This window comes from Eptesicus fuscus, chromosome 6, assembly GCF_027574615.1.
Source record: "Eptesicus fuscus isolate TK198812 chromosome 6, DD_ASM_mEF_20220401, whole genome shotgun sequence".
NCBI lineage: Eukaryota > Metazoa > Chordata > Mammalia > Chiroptera > Vespertilionidae > Eptesicus > Eptesicus fuscus.
The window spans coordinates 65,944,421-65,963,194 of record NC_072478.1 but is presented as its reverse complement, the minus strand read 5'-3'; the positions used below and the strand labels follow the sequence as shown (position 1 = coordinate 65,963,194).

At 36.9% G+C, this 18,774-nt stretch overlaps 1 protein-coding gene across 1 annotated transcript in view; it reads left to right on the top strand.

Moving 5' to 3' along the window:
• The window catches only part of ABHD18 (abhydrolase domain containing 18), a 42,513-nt gene extending 31,561 nt beyond the window's left edge, over positions 1-10,952 (top strand). Inside the window, exons 10-14 of the mRNA XM_054717752.1 lie at positions 1,812-1,901; positions 2,968-3,069; positions 5,377-5,755; positions 6,179-6,341; positions 10,682-10,952. Of these exons, the coding sequence (XP_054573727.1) occupies positions 1,812-1,901; positions 2,968-3,069; positions 5,377-5,755; positions 6,179-6,341; positions 10,682-10,733 (786 nt within the window). The 3' untranslated portion in view covers positions 10,734-10,952. The remainder of the gene's footprint in view (positions 1-1,811; positions 1,902-2,967; positions 3,070-5,376; positions 5,756-6,178; positions 6,342-10,681) is intronic.
• The last annotated feature ends 7,822 nt before the right edge of the window (positions 10,953-18,774 follow it).

The following is an 18,774-nucleotide window of genomic DNA, read 5'->3' as shown; positions in this document are numbered from 1 at the left end:
TCAGGTGCTGTCACCCTTCTGATGCCCCTCCAGTCCCTTCCACCTAGCTGAATAACAGCTTGCTCTTCTGGTTCCAATTTGGAGGTTACTTTCTATGACAAGTTCTCCTGACTCCTAGCCTTACTCCAGACTATACTTCATCTCTCATTAGTACTTATTTCACTGTACTTATTTAGCAGTCAGTTTGCTCCATGAAGCAGTAGATTCACTGAGGGCCAGGAATATGCTCTGGTTCATTATGTGGACTGATTAGTCATTCAGTACATTAAAAAATATATTTGCTGTAAGTTATTTGACTTATAAAATTAAGTTCAAAAACTTACTCAAATTCAAAGGGTTTACCAAAGAGGTGAAGCTAATAAAATTACTTCAAGAATTTACTCAAATACAAAACAGTAAAACTGAAGGGTGGAAAAGGATTTCTTTTCCTACCTAATAGTGTTTTCCATTTTTAGAACCTATATAGGGGCCTTATAATTTCACCTTGACTACGGCCTCTTAACTGGTTTTCCTACCTCAAATCTGATTCTCTCTAATCAGCCCTATAAACCACTATCATTTTAGCTTCCTTGAATCATTCCTTTGACACTGCCACTCCTTTGCTCAGGCCTCTTGATTAATTCCCCATTATCTACAACACAAAAGAACTTCTAATCTGATCCTGATCAATCTTCCAACCCTACCTATCTCCTGAACCCATTGACCACATGTGCACAGTTGACCAGTTGAGCTGAAGTACAGGGTGTGTCAGAAGTAGGTTTACATTTGTGAGTATGCAAAACAGTTTATTCTTGTATTATTTATTAACTATTGTATTATTTTCCATACAAACAACTCTAAACCTACTTTTGCTCCACCCTGTATTTTGGATGTTCCCCTACAACAAAGACTCTGTGCTTTCTCACTATCTTGACTTTGATCCTATAGTCTTAAATGGAAGACATGACACCATCTGTCATTTTTCCTAAGTGACAGCCATTTCATGAAGCCTACTCCAATTCCTCTAGCCCAAAACAACTCTTCCCCTCTCTAAGCATACATATTACATTATTTTATATCAGTTATATGTTGTGTTTTGTAGTTTACCAAATTCTTGGCATCTTTTAGTCAACTTCAAGGGTCAGATTTTTTTTATTTTATTATTAATTTTTAGGGTCTGAGATTTTATAGTTGTAATTTTGCTGTACCTGAGCAAGTTATTTAGGTAATGAGTGTATCTACATCTCAGCATGTGTGCTCTATATTTTACCCAGTAGAAAGTAGCTTTCTATGAAAAGTCTTAAAGTTACCGTATTTTCCAGCATATAAGACGACTGGGCGTATAGAAGATTTTCCTGGGTTAAAAGGTCGTCTTATACACCAGAAAATATGGTACTTAAAATTTTCTAATATATTTTACTAGAGGCCTAGTGCACAAATTCATGCATTGGTGGGGTCCCTCGGCCTGGACAGCATCTCACCCAGTCCCAATTGGGGCGGGGTGAGCCAGCCATGGGGAGGGGCCGCAGGAGGTTGGCTGTGAGAGTACACTGACGACCAGGGGACAGCTCCTGCATTGAGTTCACTTGACCTGTCGTAAAGGTCACTTATATATATAGATTGCTTTCATAGGGGGAAGTTATATGTTGTATTTATGACTTGGAAGTTTGAAAAGGTTGCTAGACATTCTCATGAGTGTTTAGAGACTTTTTGTTTGTGTCTTATCTCATCAAATACTACACAAAGTGCTTGTTGATATTACATATTTTTTATTTTAATGAGTAGAAACTTTAAACAGAAGCTCTCTAACTGACTGTGTTACCATATTACAGATGGCTTCCTTAGCGGTATCCAACTGGCCTAAGCCCATGCCATTGATTCCATGTCTGTCTTGGTCCACAGCATCTGGGGTCTTCACTACGGTAATTTAATTGCAATTAATCCTACCTAATAAAATGGTAATATGTAAATTACCATCACTCCGCTACGCCCACGATTGGGCCAAAGGGAGGTGCAGGCGGCGGGACTCGGGGTGGCCGGGGTAGCCGATTGGGCTGGCAGGACGCTGAGCTCATGTCGCCAGTGGCGGCGCGAGCTCAGCGTCTGCGCCATGGCTGTGCTGCGGCACAGAAGGGGCCTCTGGGGCAGCGAGCTCACGTCCTGCCTCGGACCATTAAAAGCGGGAGAGCTGGGTGCCTGTCTGCTCTGGCACCAGGCCTTTCAGAAACCTCTGCTGAGCCGGAGGCTTCTGAAAGGTCTGGTGCACCAGCGGACAGGCACCCAGCTCCCCCACGATCGAAAGCGAAAGCATGTAGGGGACCCTACACGTGCATGATTCAATCATGCACTGGGCCTCTAGTATTTAGATAGTTATATATGCTTTTAGGTAATTGTTTTGGGGGCTCCCCAAACCACCCCCAGGTTTGGTGATTCACTAGAAGAAATCACAGGACTCAGCATGTACTCATGACTAAGACTCATTAGAGCAAAAGGGTACAATACAGAATCAGCAAAGGGAAAAGATACAGGGGACAAAGTCCAAAGGACACCAGGCACAAGCTTTCAGTGGAGAGACACATTCTGTGTTGGATTCCTCCAGTAGTATGACAAATTTGCAAAGTTGTGTCCATTAGTGCAATTCACTTGAGCACAGAAGTCCAGGGTTTTTCTCAGGGCTCAGTCATTTAGGTGCCCTCTGCCTGGCATGTACCAAAATTCCAGAAGGAAAGCAGGTGTTCAGCAGGAACTGCATTGTTTGTACAAGCAGTTTAGGCACAGAGACCCACTTTATTATTAGGAAGTTTTACATCAGGGTAAAGAACTGTTTATTAGTCAAGTTCTCAAACTCTAGTCGAGGGCCAACCTTATAAGCAGGTCTTTCTAAAGACAGGAAATCTCAAACCTGCTATGTTAACTCTTCTGCACAGTAATACAATTTTTGGACAAAATAATTTATGGTGTGACTTGATCTTTAGTTTGTTATTTCAGGGTGTGCTGAGTAAATCAATTAATTGGAGGGAGTTGGAAAAGCAGTATTATGCACAGACAGTTTATGAGGAAGAAATTATTCACATGCTTGAATATTGTGGAGTAAGTATTTGTAATTTCTGTATTATGTTAGGGGGAGGGTTGATTGTGTTTAATGACTCAAAATTTTTAAAAGAATTGCAAATTTGGGCCCTGGTCAGATAGCTTAGTTGGTTAGAGCATCTCCTCATATGCCATGGTTTCAGGTTTGATCACCAGTCAGAATCAACCAATGGGGGGAAAAAAAAGAATCAACTAATGAAATGCATGAATAAGCGGAACAACAAATCCATGTTACTCTCTCTCTCTCTATCTCTCTATCTCTCTATCTATCTCTCTGTCTCTCTCTCCCTTCCTCTCTCTAAAGTCAATTTTTATTTTTTAAAGTCAATTTTTTAAAAGAATTGCAAAATTTTTAAAGCAATACTATATTTTTTAAAATTCTTTAAAAGAATACAGATAAGTAAAATAACAGATACAGAAAATCATTCAAAGAAAATATGGTTTAATACATTTATTAAATAGGAACACATTTGTAATAGGTCAAGAATAGAGCTTGACCACCCAGCTCAGAATTTGATCACCCAACCCTGGAACCACCTCCGTGTATCCTAATCAAAGGCCCTTCTCCCCTACTATTATCATCCTGATTTTTATAGTAACTATTTCCTTCTTTCTTTTTTTTTTTAAAATATATTTTATTGATTTTTTACAGAGAGTAAGAGAGAGGGATAGAGAGTTAGAAACATCGATGATAGAGAAACATCGATCAGCTGCCTCTTGCACAACCCCTACTGGGGATGTGCCCGCAACCAAGGTACATGCCCTTGACCGGAATCGAACCTGGGACCTTTCAGTCCGCAGGCCGACGCTCTATCCACTGAGCCAAACCGGTTTCGGCTCCTTTCTTTAAAATAATTTTATTATCCAAGTGTACATCTCTAGATACTATAGCTCTTTTGTTTTTTATTTTTAAATTTATTTTAATTTATTTTTTTGGTGATAAAGAGTGAGTGATGGAGAGCTAGATGAAGAGAGACAAGGGGGAAAGGGATAGATACTACAGTTTTTTATTTTATATTTCTTATAAGTATCTTAATCTATATGTTCCCTTCCATCCCTTTCTTTTCCCTTAAAAATTTTCTTGCCTATTCAGTGTGGCTCAGTGGTTGAGGGTCTACCTACGGACTAAGAGGTCACGGGTTTGATTCCTGGTCAAGGCACATGCCTAGGTTGCAGGCTCGATCCCCAGTGTGGGGCATGCAGGAGGCAGCCAATCAATAATTCTCTCTCATCATAGATGTTTCTATCTCTTTCCCTTTCCCTTCCTCTCTGAAATCAATAAAAATAGACTTTTAAAAATAAAATAAAAAAACTAAGTGTTCAGACTAGATAGTTTCTGAATGAAAATAGTTAAGGGTAAGTTTAAGAGCAATTTCTATTGTATTTTCTATGACCATATATGCATACCCTTTGCTCATTTTTTTTATTTTATTGTGATTTGGGGCTGTCTCTTCACTCTAGCTCTTATTAAAGCAATACGCTCTTTGTTATATAGGTTACAAATATATTTTCTCAGGCTGTTATTTTTATCTTTTGACTTTGCTTTTAGTATTTGACTAAGTTTATTTTTATTTAAATGATGTTGTATTTACAGCTCTTTTTTAAAAAAATATATTTTATTGATTTTTTTACAGAGAGGAAGGGAGAGAGATAGAAACATTGATGAGAGAGAAACATCGATCAGCTGCCTCCTGCACTCCTCCTACTGGGGATGTGCCCGCCAACAAGGTACATACCCTTGACCAGAATCGAACCTGGGACCCTTCAATCCGCAGGCAGGTGCTCTATCCACTGAGCCAAACCGGTTAGGGCTATTTACAGCTCTTTAATTAAGCTGAGTTCATACTTTAAAATTTTTCATAGGCAATATTTATTCCTTGATCATTTTTAATTCTTATTAGTTCATCCGGAGAAAGAGATTTGGAGTGGCTATTGTATTACTGCCAGGATACACTCATTAGACTTTTGGAAGTTTAGTAGATCTGGATTTCCATTCTTTGGCAATAAAAGAATGAGACAGACTAAATTATACTTTTTAATTACTATTCAGTAGGAAACATTACTTTAGATTCCTCATAAAAATGTAATCATACAATATTTGTCCTTTTGTGCCTGTTTTATTCATTTAAGCAAAGTTCACTCATGTTTTAGCATTTATCACAAGTTCATTAATGATCCATTGTATGTGTACAGCATTTTGTTTTTCCCTTTATTTGTTGATGGGCATTTGTGTTTGGTTTGAACAAAGTTGTTAAATAAAATCCTATTTTTTATTAAACGATGTTTTCTTTTCTTTTATATATTCAGACAGATTCTTTCAAAATGGGACAAGAGTTTGTGAAATGCTTCCCTAGCAGTGCAGACAAGATCACTAACCTTAATCTGGTTTCTAGAACTTTAAATTTAGATATGACGGACCAGGTTGTGTCCTCGAAACATGATGAGTGCCATAAATCTAGTAAAACATCTTTTAGTGCCACATCAGAAGGACTCTTGTTGAAAGATACATCTAAGATGGAGTGCTTCAATCAAACACTTTCAACCAACAAAAGTAGTTATACAAGTTGTAATCCTCAGTCATACCACCTACTCAGTAAAGAACAAAGAAGAAAGAATCTTCAGAAAGAATCTTTACTGTTTATGAAAGGAGTCATGGATGAATGTACTCATGTAGCAAATTTCTCAGGTATTAATTTTTATATGAAATTGATAATATTTGATGCTTAAATTTGTGAAATATTTTTAAGGATGCTTTATAAGTTAATTTTGTATTTTCAAGAGTATATTTATTGTTGACCCCAGAATGTGCTTAGCAAGATAAGCTGGTTATTTAAATGTATCATATTTTATCCATGAAAATCTAAGACCATCTTATGGTTCATTAAAAACATTGACTTTTGTACCTTAGTTAGAATGTTCACCTCCCTGTATTAGAAATGAATATTACATTATGGTATAGAATAGTTGATTTTTAACTTATTCAAGGGAGTTCGTTTGACAGATGTTTCACTGACTGCATTGTATGATGCATTTTATTTTCTAATGCAATTTAATAGGATGTATTAAAATCTTAGAGATTTTGTTGCATTTTTTCAAATCTTGTACCTAGTTCCAGTAGACCCAAGCCTCATTATAGTGGTTCAAGCCAAAGAAGATGCATATATTCCACGAACTGGAGTTCGAAGTTTACAAGAAATTTGGCCTGGTTGTGAAATCCGATATCTAGAAGGGGGTCATATTAGTGCTTATCTTTTCAAACAAGGAATCTTCAGGTAAGATGGTTGGTGTAAACAGGAGTCTGTAGTTTTTTTTACATAAAATAATGGGTATTTTTATTGCATCTGTCCTCTTGTTTCTTCCTTGCTTCCTCAATTCTCACACTGTGGTACTCTTTCCTTTCTTGTCCTCTTACTTTCTTTTTCTTCTAGAGAACTAGAAAGTAGCATATGATAGGCATGCTTTATTATCTGACTTTACCCTCTTTAGATGTCAAAGGCCAGGTATTTTAGAGAATATGGAGAGACACCAGGGTTTGTAAATCTTGTCTAGGTTTTTCACTCCACACTGGTGTCCTTCTCTAAGAATGGCCTGAGCATCTGTGGAATAATCTAGCAATGGTTTTTAGTAGCAAGTGAAAATTGAACCTTAAAATGAGAAGACAAGTATTGGTTTTAATATTAGTAACGTGTTTTTTGTTTTTTTTTAATATATTTTATTCATTTATTTATTTATTTTTAGAGAGAGGAAGGGAGAAGGATAGAGAGTTAGAAACATCGATGAGAGAGAAACATCGATCAGCTGCCTCCTGCACACCCCCCACTGGGGATGTGCCCACAACCAAGGTACATGCCCTTGAACAGAATCGAACCGGGGATGCTTCAGTCCGCAGGCCGACGCTCTATCCACTGAGCCAAACCGGTTAGGGCAATATTAGTAACCTTTTTGTTTTTAAATGCTTTTGTTGATTTTTTTTTCCTTTTTAATATATTTTTGTTGATTTCAGAGAGGAAGGGAGAGAAGAGATAGAAACATCCATGATGAGAGAGAATCATTGATCGGCTGCCTCCTGCATGCCCCCTACTGTAACCTGGGCATGTGCCCTTGACTGGAATCGGACCCAGGACCCTTCAGTCCACAGGCGGACAATGCTCTATCCACTGAGCCAAACCAGCTAGGGTGATTTTTTTTTTTTTTTTTGTAGATAGAGGAAGGGAGAGGGATAGAGAGAAACATCAATGAGAAATACCATCAATTGGCTACCTCATGCACACCCCCTACTGGGGATTGAGCCCACAACCCAGGCATGTGCTCTGACCCAGAATTGAACCAGTGACCTCTTGGTTCATGAGTTGACACTCAACCACTGAGCCACACCGGCCAGGCAATGTTAATAATCTTATGACTCCAGTATTTGTTAGAACTTATAAAAACTTGTATGCTATAACTCATTTTTTTTGGTATCCTGCATTATTTCAACTTTCATTCAAATTTGATGGTAAAAAGTATCATTGGAATTTATCATTAGTGGTTAAATAAATTAGTTCACATAAAATGCTTACTTAGGTCAGTGCTCTGTGGGTGATAAGTGTTCCAAATTTCTAGCTGGATAGCTATATAATAGAAAAATTGAGAGTGGTATATGTTTGATTTTATTTTTTTCTATCACTATTTATCCCCTCTATGCCCTCTTACACCTCCATCCATCCTCCATGCAATCACCACACTGTTGTCTGTGTCCATGAGGTCTTTTTTTTTTCCCCTTTTTACTCAGTCCTTCCACCATCCACACCCTCGATGTCCCCTCCCTCCAGAGCTGTCTGCCTGCTCTCTATGAGTCTGTCTCTATTTTGCTTGGTAGTTCAGTTTATTCATTAAATTCTACATATGCATGAAATCATATGGTACTTTCTTTCTCTGTTTTTGATATTTTAAATTATTTTTAATCTAAGAAATACTTCTTTGTATAGTTACTTAATTAGTTCAACTTGTAGATGTCACCTTTTTTAGGTACAGACTAATTCTTTAAGTCTGTAATATACTGAAGCATATAATAAGCCTTTCTTTTTATTGTATGATTTCTTAAAAAATATTTATATTCAGCATTTGGCATTTGAGTTCCTGTTAGTTGGTAAGTGAGTACACTACCTATTCAATGTGACTTTCTGGCAGAGCAAAGGTAAAACAAAAAACAAACAAAAATTGTGAGTACCTAGGGTTGCTCAGGTTGCTCAAGTGGAGTCTAAAGTTCTGTTATATCTGTGAATCAGAGAGCCTGCATGATTGCGTTCATAAATCGGTGTTAAATTTATGTTTGTCTTTTATGTATCTAAGTGGGAGTGTGGCTGAGAGGTGTTAAGAAGAAGAATCATAGTCAGCTGTGAAAACTCAAAAGTGCTCATTTAAAAGCTTCATTTGAGGAAGAGATGTTAGCTGTTACTGTGTGCCAAGTACTATAGCAGTTGCTTCATGTTATTAACCCCTTTACACAGAAATGCGGGGAGGGGCGTGAATAAATTGCTTAGGTGGAGTCACTAGCTATTTTTTCTCTCTAAACCCGTGGTCAGCAAACTGCGGCTCCCAAGCCACATGCGGCTCTTTGGCCCCTTGAGTGTGGCTCTTCCACAAAATACCACGGCCTGGGCGAGTCTATTTTGAAGAAGTGGCGTTAGAAGAAGTTTAAGTTTAAAAAATTTGGCTCTCAAAGAAATTTCAATCGTTGTACTGTTGATATTTGGCTCTGTTGACTAATGAGTTTGCCGACCACTGTCCTAAACCACTCTCACCCTCCCACTCCAACCCCCAGTCATTTCAAAACCTAATAAAGTTTGGATGTCACTGGAGTAGAATCTTAAAAAATTCATTCTTTTCAGTCACCAGATATAATACAAGTCACTCCTTTATGTGCTTTTATATTTTATGTTGATATTTAGAATTGATTAATAATACAAGTGAATAAGAGACTCTTCAAATTATTAAATAGGCATATGCATACCTTTCTTCCTCATATCATGTACCCAAGCCCAGATTGCAACCTTAGGCATCAGGAAGTAAAAGAAATTCATTCTAGTGGAGCAAGTACCCACAACTAACTCTTGGGAGGAAATTGTCCAGTGGACAAACATGTCAGGGCCTTTTCTCTCACCTACAGTCAACAAAATCTCTTAATATGCTTACACCAACGTGCACATGTTCATCATTAGCTTGTTTCCCTTATCATTCTTGGTTACATTTTACAAAGGACAAATATCTGAGACAAATACAAGTGATAAAAAGCTGTGTCTTCCCAACATATTGGAAGTCATAATCTATTAGTAGGCTCCCCATTTCAAAGATAATCTTACTATCTTTTTTAAGGGTGTGGAGAAATGCTTTGTCCAAGTAGGTTACAGAATTAATACATTCTCGTAGTTATTATTTAAACTGGGTGGAAATATAAATGTATGGATTTTAACAAAACAAGCCTCACCCGAACCTATTTGGCTCAGTGATAGAACATTGGCCTGAAGAGTCTGGGGTTCAATTCGGTCAAGGGCACATACCTCAGTTGCAGGCTCCCTCCCCTGCCCAGGTCAGGGTGCATGTGGGAGGCAACCAATCAATGTATCTATTTCACATGGATGTTTCTCTCTGTGTGTCCCTTTCCCTTCTACTCTTTCTCTAAAAATCAATGGAAAAGTATCCTTGGATGAGGATTGACAAAAAACCCACAGGCTCGTTGGAAATATATGATAACATTACAGTAGATACTTTAGAGTGATGGGATTATTTTTCTCGTTTTTGTTTTTGGATTTTCTGAACATTCTGCTCTAAAAATGTTGGCCAGTGTGGTTTCATGGTTGAGCATCAACCCATGAAACAAGAGGTACTGGTTCAATTCCTAGTCAGGACACATGCCTGGGTAGTGGGGGCTCAATCCCCAGTAGAGGGCATGCAGAAGGCAGCCCTTCAATGTTTATCTCTCATTGATATTTCTATCTCTCTATCCTTCACCCTCTCTCTAAAATCAAGAAGACATTTTTTAAATTCTAAAATAAATAAAAATATAGGCTCTCACAATGTAAAAAAAATAAATAACGTTGAAAATAGTGTCTTTTAATGGGCAATGAATTTGACTCTTCCTTTCCAATTAAAGTACCTAGTAAAACTAATGTGGCTTTTGATTTTAAGTTCAGTTGCTAGGATCATGTTTTAATAAACAAAAGGTATTTATATCATAATCTATGAAATAGATTTAATACTATATTTTGAAAGTTATGTAGCCAGTTGATATTTAACAAGTGACAAAAAGAAACCAGTTTCCTTTTCCTTTTATCATTTTATGTGTTATATGTATACATATATATTATGTGAATTCTAAGGCACAAAAAAAGTTGCTTCACAGGAAAAAATGGTGCTGAACACATCATCAGTTGGAAATACATTTGAAGTTTTCCAGTAGTGGTGAAGTTAATGGATCCTAACACCCACCTTTCAGGTACTTGCCTCTTTGACAGCTCTTTAGAGAGGAGGTCAGGTTGGAAGCCAAAGGTGATTTTGGAAATAACTTAAAGTAAAAGCAATATATGTTTCCCCTTTTTGCTAATTACTTGTAGTTTTTCATTTTTTATTTTAGACAAGCCATCTATGATGCATTTGAACGCTTTCTGCACAAATATGCTAACTGATTGGATCACTGTATATAACCAGTGTGGCCATCATGTTTCTCACAAAAGGAGTTTCATCCTTTGACAATATGAAATCAGTAAGACAGCACTATATATCTCATTGCTATCTATTTAGTCTGGAATTCAGTGTTACAGGTCAGTCAACTATAGTCTTTGAATGCATTTGAATAACTTTAAACCAATATTTGGATGAAATGATGTTGAAGTATTTTGTTATTGTTTGTGGGACTCCCATATATTCAATATTTCTACTTATGAAAACTTTACATTTTTAATTATGAATAGTTTAATTAAAATAATACATAATTAAAATAAATGTATTCACAGAAACTGTATTGGTTTATACAGAGCTGCTGAGTCAAAGTTTGTAATACATCAGCTTTTATTGTATACCTTTATATGATATTTCTACTACTGACTTGCTTTGAGAAACATGTTTATTTCTTTTGTGGATCCATAGCGCATTTATAATCTTATTTTCCTCTTTAATTTTCTGCCATGGAAATACTTATGATGTATGAAATCCCTGTTAACTTTGAATTCTAAAAAATCCTGATTCTTTTGTATGTAGGTGCTTTTAATAATTAAAATGAATGTAGGAATGCAGACATAATGCAAAAGACTTGGCTAAACTTTATAAATACCTAATATTGGGTTAGGGGAAAAAAAGCCAAATGTATTTCTGCTACTTAAAAACTTTCAATTCATGAACAATGGAAATAACTATTGCATTAATTGAGACATTGTGTCTTAACATTTTCTTATATGTATATCTACTCTGGGTTTGCAAATCGTGATATATCTAACTTCACTTTTTAAGCCAAGAATGTAATCATTTTGACATTTTAATTTCAAAAATTAATGTCCATAATGAAATCAACCCATCCTAAATAAACTTCACAGAAAAGATATAACTAATAACTTTTTTTAATTGAAAAATTACATGGCTAGATTTGGTGCTTTCTTTTTATTACAAACCTCTTAAGCTGAGAGCTAAAATACTCTCAAAAGTAGAAAATATTTTTGGGTATTGTGTCAAGGCTTAGAATAAATGTATTTGAGTTTTATTTATTTGAAATTTGTATTATCTATAGATTGTATTTAAATATGTATTCCTAGTCTAGTAAGAATATTTGAATTATAATGTGCCTTTGAAGCCTTTTTAAAGGAGATTTTGTCACTCTAATGCCTCCATCATTTTAATTTTAAAAAACTTTTAAAATTACTAAAGTCATTGATGGCATAATAGTAAATATGTCTTACTAAGCAATAATGTACTATGTTGTGTGACTTTCTATTGGTAAAAGAATAAAATTTTAATATTTCATTTAAATTAACCCTTGGGCATAACTAATTTTTCCCAAATAAATGTGAAGAGAGGTATTTTAAAGATTTCATCTTCTAAGCAGATGTTTTAAGAATATATCTCTGGGGGAGCACTGGAGATCTTGTTTCCCAGTATGTCATCCATTGGCTCAAATAAACAAATTCTCAAAAAAAGAAGAAAAAAACGAATATACCCTAGCAGTTACCTAAACTGATTAATTATTCAAAGTCAAAATACTTTTTCTTACAGTTTTTATCTACTCCCCCCAAAAATATATATGCATATATAAGTACATACACACACACAAAGCAGTGCTGTCTGCCATTTTGAGCATTGCTACATAAACTGCTAGAAATTCATTTAGGCCGAGTTGCAAACTGGTAGTTAATACCGACCAGCTTAGCCCAAAGTTGCTTTATCCAGTATGCATAATATTTCAAAATTTGAAATGTGTTCTGATTAGCATGCATTCCAGTTTGCCACAATCTACTGGACTCCCTCATGTTAGACCATGTCACTACTTTGTGTTTCCTACTTAGCTCTAAAGACATCTGAGTTTGAGACTCCTGATTTAGATGTGTGGTTAGAAAATTGTTCTGAATTTCATGATTTCCTAATGATCTAATTACTATCAAATAATTTTATGCATTTTAAATTATTTCTTATGAAGGTAATTTTTTAATGTGGTGCTTTCTCTTGTAAAAAATATTGAATTGTTAACATTGTAACAAATTTTAAAAATTATTTCCAAATATTTTATACTTCACAATAAAAGCTTATTTAAAAAGTGATTTATCTTCAAGAGTATAATTTTAAATATAGAAAACATAAATATGTCGCATGTCTTTAATGTATCCAAACTTGAAGTATGTATTCCTTAGTTATATTATGACCCAAATAAAGTAAGGCCTAAATAAGCTAGGGAGGGGCCCTGCCCAGATAGCTCAGTTGGTTAGAACATTGTCCTCCTATGCCAGGGTTGCAGGTTCAATCCCCAATCAGGGCACATTGCATAAATAAGTGGAACAACAAATTGTCTCTTTCACTTTCTCAATCTTTAAAATCAATAAATGGCCCAAGCCAATTTGGCTCAGTGGGTAGAGTGTTGGCCTGCGGACTGAAGGGTCCCAGGTTTAATTCCAGTCAAAGGCACATGCCCGGGTTGTGGGCTCAATCCCCAGTAGGGGGTGTGCAGGAGGTAGACAATCAGTGAGTCTCATCGTTGATGTTTCTATCTCTCGCTCTCTCTGAAATCAATAAAAATATATTAATAAATAAGTAAACTACACTTTCAAAAAATAAATAGGTACATCTACACAATGGAATACTACACTGCTATAAAAAAAAAAGAACTCTTACCATTTGAAACAGCATGGATGGACCTGAAGAGCATTATGCTAAGTATCACATGATCTCACTCATTTGTGGAATATAATGAACAACATAAACTGATAAACAAAAATAGATTCAGAGACATAGAAGTATCAAACAGATGGACAGACCTCAGAGGGGGGTGTGGGGGGTGATGAGGAGATAAGAGATCAACCAAAGGACTTGTATGCATGCATATACTAGGTGTACCTGTTAATCAGGTTTTTTTCAATAGATAGAGTTACACATATGTTGATATATATGCGATTTGATATGTATGCTATTTTGTTGTATTGACAAGCTTCAAAACTTCATGTCAAATTTGCTGAAGGTATTAACATCATAGATATTTTTACACTTAAAAATGTCGAATTTCGTGCCCAAAAAAGAGTATTTGTGGGAAATTATAATTCATTATTTTGAAGAAAAGTGCCACTGAGTACTTTGGGAAGCTTATGGTGAACATGCTCCATCTCAAGATACTGTGAACACTGGTTTAAAAGCTTTCAAAGTGATGATTTCTATGTAAAGACAAAGAACGTCTAAGTCAACCGAAAAAGTTTGAAGACAAACAATTACAAGCATTATTGGATGAAGATGCGTGTCAAACTCAAAAACAACTTGCAGAAAGATTAAACGTTGCTCAGCAAACAATTTCCAATCATTTACAAGCAATGGGAAAGATTTTAAAGGAAGGAAAATGGGTGCCACATCAACTGAAAGAAAGACAAATGGAAAACCGAAAAGTCATCAGTAAAATGTTGCTTCAAAGGCACAAAAGAAAGTCTTTTTATTTTTTGCATCGAATTGTGTCTGGCGATGAAAAGTGGATTTATTTTGAGAATCCCAAATGCACAAAAACATGAGTTGATCCAGGTCAACCATCAACATCTGCAAGGCCAAATCTCTTCGGAAAGAAGACAATGCTCTGCGTTTGGTGGGATCAGGAAGGTGTGGTGTATCATGAGCTTCTAAAACCAGGTGAAACCGTTAATACTGATCACTACTGATGACAAATAATCAGTTTGAACCACGCTTTGATCGTGAAACGACCAGAATGTGCCAGAAGACCTTGCAAAGTAATTTTGCTTCATGAAGCACCATCACACACTTCAAAACCAGTTAAAGATGCGTTAAAAGATCTTGCCTGGGAGGTATTAACCCACCCGCTGTATTCACCAGACCTTGTTCCTTCAGATTACCACTTGTTCTGATCTATGGCACACTCACTTTCTAAGCAGCACTTCAAAACGTACTAAGTGGAAAATTGGGTCTCTGAATGGTTTGCCTCAAAACAAGAAAAGTTCTATGTGGATGGTATCCACAAATTACCTGAAAAATGGGGAAATGTGTAGCTAGTGATGGACATTACTTTGAATAAAGCACTTCTGATGTTTCTCTTGAAATTATCCTGTTTTCTTTGATTACAAAACCCGCATTATTAACCGGTACACCTAGTAAGTATAACCAATGGACATAGACAGTAGAGGGGTGAGAGCAGCTGGGGGCAGGAGCAGGTGGGGAGTGTTAAATAGCGGGGGGGTGGGGAGGGAAGGGGGAAGGAGGCAAATGTCCTTAAATTCTTTCAACAATAAAGAATTTAAATAAAAAAATAAAAAATTAGCCTTAACTGGTTTGGCTCAGTGGATAGAGCGTCGGCCTGTGGACTGAAGGGTCCCAGGTTCGATTCCGGTCAAGGGCATGTACCTTGGTTGTGGGCACATCCCCAGTAAGGGTTATGCAGGAGGCAGCTGATTGATGTTTCTTTCTCATCGATGTTTCTAACTCACTATCCCTCTCCCTTCCTCTCTGTAAAAAATAAAAAAAATAAATATTTTTTTAAAAAAATAAAAAATTAGCCCTGTTCCATTTGGCTTAGTGGATAGAGCATCTGCCTGCCTGTGGACCGAGGGGTCTTGGTTCGATTCTGGTTGGGGGCACATGCCTGGGTTGCGGGCTCGGTCCAGCATGCAGGAGTCAGCCAGTCAGTGGTTCCTTCTCATCATTGATGTTTCTGCCTCTCTTCCTCCTCTCTGAAATCAATAAAAATATATTTTTAAAAAATAATTTAAATAAATAAAAATAAGCTGAGGAAGCTCTAACAGAATCATATTCACTATCTACAAGAGCCAAAATTTCCCTCTAAATATTTGATCCCAGGGAAACCAGCATTCTGACAAACCATGGCTGTCTGAATGTTGTATAGCTCAGTATTGGATATGATTACATTTATACTAGTAAATGTACTGCAAACAATTAAAATCTAGAAATTAGAAAACTAAACTTCTAATTAGAAAACTATAGATGGGGAATGGGGATCCTGGGTAGAGGTTGCTATAGAAGCTGGGTTTGGATATAAAAGGAAAGATTATGGCAGGTGAGACATAGGGAAAAGTATGTTTTGCAGGAATAGATAACCTAATTCTAGGAATAGTCGTATAGACAGAATCCTAGGAAACAAATGATTGTATGAAGAAATTTGAGAGTTTTAATTATAACATGTTGGACCAAAAGAACCCGAAATAATTTTCTCAGGACCTAAAGAGCTAATGTGCAGATTTACCAGATTTTGTTAGTCAAAGAAAATGTACTAGTAAACAACTGTAAAAGTCGAATCTGTGACTACCTAAAGCAGTGGTCAGCAAACCGTGGCTCGCGAGCCACATGCGGCTCGTTGGCCCCTTGAGTGTGGCTCTTCCACAAAATACCACGTGCAGTGCGATTGAAACTTCATGGCCCATGCGCAGAAGTTGGTTTTCCCGGCTATCAAAAGAAATTTCGATCGTTGTACTGTTGATATTTGGCTCTGTTGATTAATGAGTTTGCCAACCACTGACCTAAAGTAAAACAGTTTTCCTACATACAGGACCTGGATAATTCCACAAAGAAAGAGGTGTCTGTACCCTAGCACTTTGCTGCTCAAAGTGTGGTCAGTCCATTGATAGTATCAACAATAACTTAATACTAATGATAGTAATATTTAACCATTTTTTCAAAATACCCTACAAATAAACTAAGTTCAAAGAAGCATAATTTTTTCACTTCCACTTCTCAAAGAACAGGGATTGTCAATAGGGGATAGAATTTGTCAATGTAAGAAACATCCAAACCTGTAGAGACTGTTTATGCGTTTGAGCCAAACAGACAGCATATGCATGGGAACCAATACACTACTGAAATAAGAGTTTCACAGCTTCTTTTATGCATTTGCAGTAAGGAAAATTTCATGGTGGTGGGCTTCTGTAATCCAAAACAGTTAACAAGATTATGTGCTCTCCTGAGGGTTAATACCCGCTTTCAGGGGTAATACTGGTGTTAACCTACAGGCGCAAGAACAACGGACCGGGCTGGCTTAATAAAACCTTTCACTAAAGAATTTTATAGGCCTCAGGCTTGACTGCCCACCATGAGGTCAGATAACCCAGAGGTTACTTTCAACAGAAACCTTTTTTTTTTTTTTTTCTTCCACCCACATTATAAATGAAGTCTAAATAGTTTGCCAGGAAAGGCAGAGTATCAATCCTAGCTATTGGTGCAGAGTTCTTAGGCAAGACACTTAAACATTTAAGAGAGTTCCTACTTACCTAGAAAGGTAACCTAGATTTGTTTTGAAACTGTTTTCATAGAAAGCACAGTGGGGTTGTTATTTTGTTTGTTTGTTTGTTTTTTGGTGTTTTTGTTTTTTTTTTTTTCCCCCTATTTTTATAATACAGATAAGTGAGGGGAAAAAAGTTTCCTGAAGGTGCTTTTACTCTCACCTTTTTTTATTATTGTTTAAAGTATTACAAATGTCTTCTTTTTCCCTGATAGACCCTCCTCCCCTCCCCCCGCCCCCCCGCCCCCGCGCCCCGCGCCACTCCTACCCCCAGGACAAGCCCCCACCACCCCAGTGTCCGTGTCCATTGGTTATGCTAATATGCATGCAAACAAGTCTTTTGGTTGATCTCTTACCCTCCCTCCCCTGCCTTCTCACTTTATCTAAGATTGAATATATCAGTGTATTTATTGAAAGGAAGGTATGTGTGAAGCCTTTCAAACACACACCAGCATTGACCCTCAGTAGAAGGTTAGAGATAATTGAAAGTAGTACTAATCCAAGCATTTAGCTCACACCTTTTATGATAAACAGGGTCCAAGGCTCTTTGACTTGGAGGTAATGTTGGTTCAGTGAAAAATTGGTCTCTTTTAAAGTCATTTTATAGGAAGTTACAAATCTCTGGGTTCCAGTTTTATCTTTTCCTTGGACTGTAGGACTTTGAAACAGACTATATCTAATGCATTCTCTGAAATCTCTCCAGCATAAAGTACACCTATTTGCACATTCGGTTTTCGCCAGCATGAACCTAAATTGCACTGGTAATAAAAACAAAGACCTTGATGTTCTTGTGAGACTTTACTTTCCTGAGACACCAGGGGGAGGGGAAGAAGGAGTGGGTTCAATCATCTGATGATACATTAGCGTACTCTAAACAGGAAAAACAAGATTTATCTTTCAAAGGCTCATTTGAACAATCATATGAATATCAAGTTTGTATAAGGTAATTAGGTGTTTCATAACTTCTGAGGGCCTAGAGAACTAACTCCCTTTTTTTTTTTTTTTAATTGATTTTAGAATGGAAGGGAGAGGGAGAGACAAACATCAATGTGAAAGAGAAACATGGATCGATTGCTTCCTTTGTAGGCCCCAACCAGGAATCAAACCTGAAACCTAGTTATGTGCCCTGACTGGGAATCAAACCTGAAACCCTTTGTTGCATGGGACCATGTTCCAACCAACTGAGCCACACCAGCCAGCACCTATCTCTCTTCTTTGAAAAGATAACCCTATACCTGTGCTCTAGATTCCAGTTTTCCATTACCAAACAAACAGGTTATGACTTCAGGTTCACAATCTTGAGTAGGTCATTCTCTTCATTCTTTTTGACATTCCAGTCGTTTTTCAAATAAGTAGGAAGAAACAGATTTTTAAAATTTTATTTATTCATTTTTTTTTTAATTGGAGAGATAGAGAGAGAGAGAGAGATAGAGAGAGAGAGAGAGAGAGATTGACTTGTTCTACATTCATATATTCATTGAATGATTCCTGTGTGTGCGCTGACCAGAGAGTCAAACCTTCAGGGATGACTCTCCAACCAACTGATCGGTAGGCCAGGGTCTTGACGTTCCAATCTTGAGGAGATTATTTGCCTGGCGGTCAGTGGCTGTGAACATGCATTCAAAGCTTTTGAAAGGATACAATGCATCAGGGAGATTATTATAACTATAAGCAGCATAATTTCCACTGTTTAAAATGTACTTCAGCCCTAACCAGTTTGGCTCAGTGGATAGAGCGTCGGCCTGTGA